Source organism: Dipteris shenzhenensis, chromosome 28 (assembly GCF_047967505.1).
Source record: "Dipteris shenzhenensis isolate YYH24624 ecotype China chromosome 28, Dip_SZ_1.0, whole genome shotgun sequence".
Classification (NCBI taxonomy): Eukaryota; Viridiplantae; Streptophyta; class Polypodiopsida; order Gleicheniales; family Dipteridaceae; genus Dipteris; species Dipteris shenzhenensis.
In genome coordinates, this window is record NC_141623.1 from 33,270,763 (window position 1) to 33,276,266 (window position 5,504).

At 42.9% G+C, this 5,504-nt stretch overlaps 1 protein-coding gene across 1 annotated transcript; it reads left to right on the forward strand.

The window, feature by feature from the left end:
- Window positions 1-445: 445 nt before the first annotated feature.
- LOC147883474 (chaperone protein dnaJ 8, chloroplastic-like) lies at window positions 446-1,977 on the forward strand. Its single transcript, XM_087399936.1, has 3 exons — window positions 446-839; window positions 1,021-1,089; window positions 1,191-1,977. The coding sequence occupies exons 1-3, from the start codon at window positions 603-605 to the stop codon at window positions 1,359-1,361; spliced, it is 477 nt and encodes a 158-aa protein (XP_087256062.1). The 5' UTR covers window positions 446-602; the 3' UTR covers window positions 1,362-1,977.
- The last annotated feature ends 3,527 nt before the right edge of the window (window positions 1,978-5,504 follow it).

Genomic DNA, 5,504 nt, shown 5'->3' on the forward strand with positions numbered 1-5,504 from the left:
GTGGATGATCAATCGCTCACATGTCCAATCATGAATAACGTGTTGCTCCAAATTTAAATCATGCGATGGGTTGTCATTGGTGTTGTTCATTTGACAAGCGGATTGATTGCCGACTTGATTTGTGAGTTGCATCCGTAATCACTGACGTCTTAGACCGCATCTTTTGTTGGCTGGTCAGCCGTTTGTGGGTCTTTTCCAATTCTTTTAATTACTCAACTCGATTTTTCATGTTATCAGCTGTTGGCTCATTATCAACTCCGTTTCTGTAATTGTCTTTGAATCCGGATTCCTGATTGCTTAAAATATCTTTGCCTGGATTGTAAGCTTTCCAGCTCTCCGCCGGTCGCTTTCTAAAACATGTTTTCCTCGTCACAATAGTAGGGGCATTCATCGTTATAAACTTCGGCACAGCTTTTCAGCTCCTCTATCAATCGCCACTCGTCCAAAATTAATTGGCTTTTTTTTTCGTAGTTTTCAGAATAAGCGAGTCGATTACCAAAGTTGTGCTTCCTCCCTTGGTCTATCTCCCAAAAACATCCCGTCAAGTCGACCTGTTTCAGGGTCGGTCGGTCGACGACTTGGATTTTTCCCTGTGGAGAAACATGGCCAGTGCAATGAGAGCAGTTTTCAACTCCACTAGTTCCTTCTTGTTTGATTTGAGAGCTCGAAGCAGCTTCGTGAGTAGCCCCAGTCCCAGATTGACCCCTCTCCAATCACGGAAACAGAGCTCGTTAGCCAGGGCTGTATGCGTTAGTTCAGACCCCTATCGCACTCTGGGAGTAAATCTCGGTGCTTCTGAGCAGGAAATCAAGCAGGCATATCGACGCCTGGCTTTGCAGGTGAGAAACTGATGTTATCTTACTTCCACAGATGTTAGATTGCCTTCAATTGGACAGTGCAACGCCGTTTGATGGAAAGTTTATTCTTTCAAGAATTAAGGATAGTTGCCAAAAGCTAATAGCACTACGAATGTGGCTCAGAGCGTGATCCTCACATTAAAAACTATTTCTTCACTTGCAGTTTCATCCAGATGTTTGTAAAGGAGACTTTTGTGAAGCCCAATTTGTGCAAATCAACAAAGCTTACGAGGTAAAACAGAGCGTCACGATCGTATTCAATGTATTCATCATTCAGACAAGCTCCCTGGACCTGCACACAAAACTCTCATGTGCCATGACTTGCTCTTGCAGGCTGTACTGAGTCGACGAGGACAGCGGGACGAAGAAGAGATGTCTTACAATCCTTACATGGAAGGCATGATGGGAATAAATGATGATTCTTGGGAAGACTGGGAGGAATGGATGGGCTGGGAGGGAGCGGGAACCAGAGATTACTCCTCTCATATAAATTTTTATTTATAGGACTCTCTGAACGGGAGGATTCTCCTGACAGGATGGAGTAATTTGAAAGAACTGCACCGCACTGTACAAAGCATAAGAAATCGTCAACAATAATTCATCCATTCCTTTTTGTAAATACAAGGAAATCATCAGAGATCAGAGAAAGCTCCGCTGACATTACTCCACTTACACTACTAAACCTCCTGAAAGATCCAGTTACGCGATTACCTCTGTGTGAGCGTGCACAAACTGTACAGGCTGCTCAAAAACGTGTGTAAAATATGACCATCGCAGTTCTATCAGAGCGCAGAAGAAGCACGGCAAACTCAGAAGAGTTTCTCTTCCTAACGAAGACAATGAACAACTTGTAAACCATTGACACGCCAGGAACATACTTAGAAGGCGATCTATGTATATCACAACAGAAATTTAGCCCTGCTTTCCTGGAGAAGAAATCAACATCTGCAAGCAGCTCTGCTATTGCAGATACTCAGAAATTACATATAGAAATAGCATGTAGCTTTGATTGTATATACATTGGCAATCTCAATTGCAAGGCTCAATATGATATCTCAAAAGGAGCTGATTAAGTGCATTTCCTACTGCTATATAGTCTTGATTCTCATTCCTTTTCTTGCTAAAAGTTTATTTGGATCCCCCCAACATTCGGGACCTATTGAACAATTATAATGTCTTGAGCAAGGAGTCATCAAGTAGAACATAAATTCATAATAAATTGATGAAGTAGTGTCACCATAGATTATTTGGATTTTTTTTGGGTCACTAATAGTGAGCTAATCAGAATAGAAAATCTAAGGAAACCTCATGGTCATGAGGCAATAAATAGGGCCCACATTTGAATTAGATTCCCTTACAAATGTTAGGGCTATATTGCTTATGGGTAACTTACTCCATGCTCAACAAAATTTGTGTGTAAGCTCTATGCATTCCAAATTTAAATATGATTGCAAGTTCTTTAATCTCAGGATAAAATCATTGCAGATGCTATTTTTACCCGAAATTCACCACAAGATGTTGATCTTGACATGAATCCCAAAAAATTTTTTAAGAAGAGGAAAGTGTAAATCCATCAATAAAATAATTGGTATAATGCTTTGTTCCTATTCATCAATCTAATCATAGGCCATCAATGTTATGGATGAAATACTATTGGCACTTTCCCACGGCTTCCGCAGGAAGAGCAGGGTATTCTCAGTATGTAGGGTTTTGAGGCTTTTTGTCACCTACAGATATATCATGGTTGTCGTTTGTAGTATACATGTAGCTTAGGACCTTGAGTCGTGTTCCAGTGAGAGATGCAGGCTTAAGTGTGGTAAGGAAACATAGTGCATGCATGTGTAAAAGGAACGTGTATCATCATGGTTGAGGTAGTGAAGGCTTTTGTCTTCATTGGAGGTTGCAGGGTTTAGGAGGAGTTTAAGGGTTAGGAGGAGGTTCCAGGGTTTAGAAGAGGTTCTAGGGTTAGAAGGAGTTCCAAGGTTTAGAAGGAGGTCCAAGGTTTAGAAGGAGGTTCCAAGGTTCAAAAGGAGGTTCCAAAGTTTAGAAGAGGTTCCAAGATTAAGAGTAGAGTACATGGTGGAGACCTCGTCTCCCTTGTAGATCATGGAGGTTAAGGCTTGAGGAACTAAGGGTTTAGGGGAAGCATAGGAGTGGGAGAGGAAGAAGGTGTAAGAGCATGGGGGAAAGAAGAGAAGGAGGAAGGGAGGTGGAGGGAGGAGGAGAAGGGAGGAAGAGGGAGGAGGAGAAGGGAGGAAGAGGAGGAGAAGGAAGGAGGAGAGGGAGAGGATGGGTCGCAAGGTTGGAGGAGAGGGGAGGAGGAGTTGCAAGGTTAGGACATGCTTTTGGACAGAGTGCAAGGAAGCATGGACACTTGAGACAATTGCTTGGAATACCAAAGTAGAAGTCAACACAATGTCCCAAAGAGTGTGGGCTTCATTCCATTATGGGGTATTTATACAAGTTGGAGAGCTTCTCTCTCTGCATGTAGGAATTGTAATACATTCTCTCTCTACATGTAGAACTTGCATATAGAAGTTGCATGTAGGAGTTACATGTAGAACTCGTATGTAGAACTTGCATGTAGGGGTTGCATGGAGGAGTTGCATGTAGAACTCGCATGTAGAACTCACATGTAGAACTCGCATGTAGGAGTTGCATGTAGGATTCGCATGTGGAACTTGCATGCAGAAGTTGCATGTAGGAGTTGCATGTAGGACTCGCATGTAGAACATGCAAGTTGGATTTCTAAGAGGGATTATTTCTAGCCTTATGCAAGTACAAGTGGAGCTTTGCTGCTACTCTACACACACATTCTTTTCTACCTAAGTCCATGTTAGCACAGAGACAACATACTCTCAGATCCATTTTATTACTCATCCTCAGGTTATGGCTTATTACGAGCACGTTCCTAGATTGCCATGCCTTTAGTCCAGTGGCTGTGGAACTTGTGTCGTGTCAATCGATCTTGCTGTAAAGCCTTGGCACCATACAATTTTTGCTCAGTTTCCAAGTAGCCTGTATCCACCATTTGCTCGAACAGAGATATGTGGCGTGCTTCTAAGAAGATCACTCTTTGATAGAGTTGACTTGTAATCTGTGTGAAAATAGTGGGAGAGAGGGAAGGAGTCTCACTTGCAGCTTTCTCACATGCACAATGGGGGAATACACACAAAGGTGGAGGCTGAAAATAGTTTTCCTCTTCTTAGTTGTGAAAGCCAAAAGAGCTCTAGTACAAAGAAAATAGAAGAACCCTATATGTGGGTCTCAAACCAAACTCAACTAACTAAGGTGGCATACTAACTGAGCCACAAACTAGAAGATAAGGATAGCTGTCATCCAGCTATTATTCGTGGGCGGTGTACCAACTGCATCTCCAGCTAACAAGTCGGTGACATAAATGCACAACAGTCACCCTGGCATATCGCGAGTGGAGCTCGATATCTCAACACTCCCCCTCGAGCTCAATCCCGATTCCTGCACACCAAGCAGGTCTCTGAACTTGCGCAGCTTCTCTGCGCCCAATGCTTTCGTGAATATGTCAGCTACCTGATCCTCTGTGCTGACATAAGCTAGATCAATAAGACCTAGTAACACCTTCTCCCGCACATAGTGATAATGCACCTCAATGTGCTTTGTTCTAGCATGAAAGACTGGGTTCTTTGCCAAGTGTATACTGCTCATGTTGTCACAATAAATGACAACTGGCCCATCTGTAGACTGATGCATATCATAAAGTAGCTTATGCAACCAAGCTACCTCACATGCAGCCATTGCTGCACCCCTGTACTCAGCCTCTGTGCTCGACAAGGCAACTGTAGGCTATTTCTTGCTGCTCCAAGTGACTGCAGCACTCCCAAAAGAGAACACATATCCACTGGTAGATCGTCTATCAGAAATACTACCAGCCCAATCAGCATCAGTGTATCCATGCAATTGTATCTGAACCCCAGCCTCATAAAATAGTCCATATTGCAATGTGGACTTCACATACCTGAGTATGCGTCTAGCCGCATCCAAATGTGGTTTCCTTGGAGCCTGCATAAACTGACTTACCAATCCAACAGCATAGCTTAGATCTAGCCTGGTAATGGTCATATAAATCAAACTTCCTACTATGCGTCTGTACATAGTAGGGTCTTCCAAAAGCTCACCTGCATCTGTACTCAGCTTCACATTCTGCTCCAAAGGAACTGAAATAGGCTTACAGCCTGTCATCCCATATTTGGACAGCATGTCCAATCCATACTGCCTCTGCAAGAGCTGTATCCCACTTGGTGATCTAATCACCTCAATGCCCAAGAAATAACGCAGCTCTCCCAAATCCTTCATCTCAAACTTCTGCCTCAATAGCATTTTCACATGAAGGATATCTTCATCACTATCACCTGTGATGATCAAATCATCAACATAAATGACCAGCAGCATAATCCCTTTCTCTGTTTTTCTCACATAGAGTGAGAAATCTGCCTTGGAAATCTGAAAGCCAATAGTGACAAGATATTGTCCTATCTTGTCAGACCATGCTCTAGGTGCTTGCTTCAAGCCATACAAGGCTTTCTTCAACCTGCAAACAAACTCAGGATGAATAGCATGAACATAACCTACTAGCTACTCCATAAAGACCTCTTCTTGCAAATGACCATG

Bases quoted from the DNA above. Each gene is read 5' to 3' on its own strand.
- LOC147883474 (XM_087399936.1), top strand. From the start codon at position 603: ATGGCCAGTGCAATGAGAGCAGTTTTCAACTCCACTAGTTCCTTCTTG. The intron at 840-1,020 runs GTGAGAAACTGA...CTTCACTTGCAG, and splicing joins ATCGACGCCTGGCTTTGCAG to TTTCATCCAGATGTTTGTAA. The intron at 1,090-1,190 runs GTAAAACAGAGC...TTGCTCTTGCAG, and splicing joins AAATCAACAAAGCTTACGAG to GCTGTACTGAGTCGACGAGG.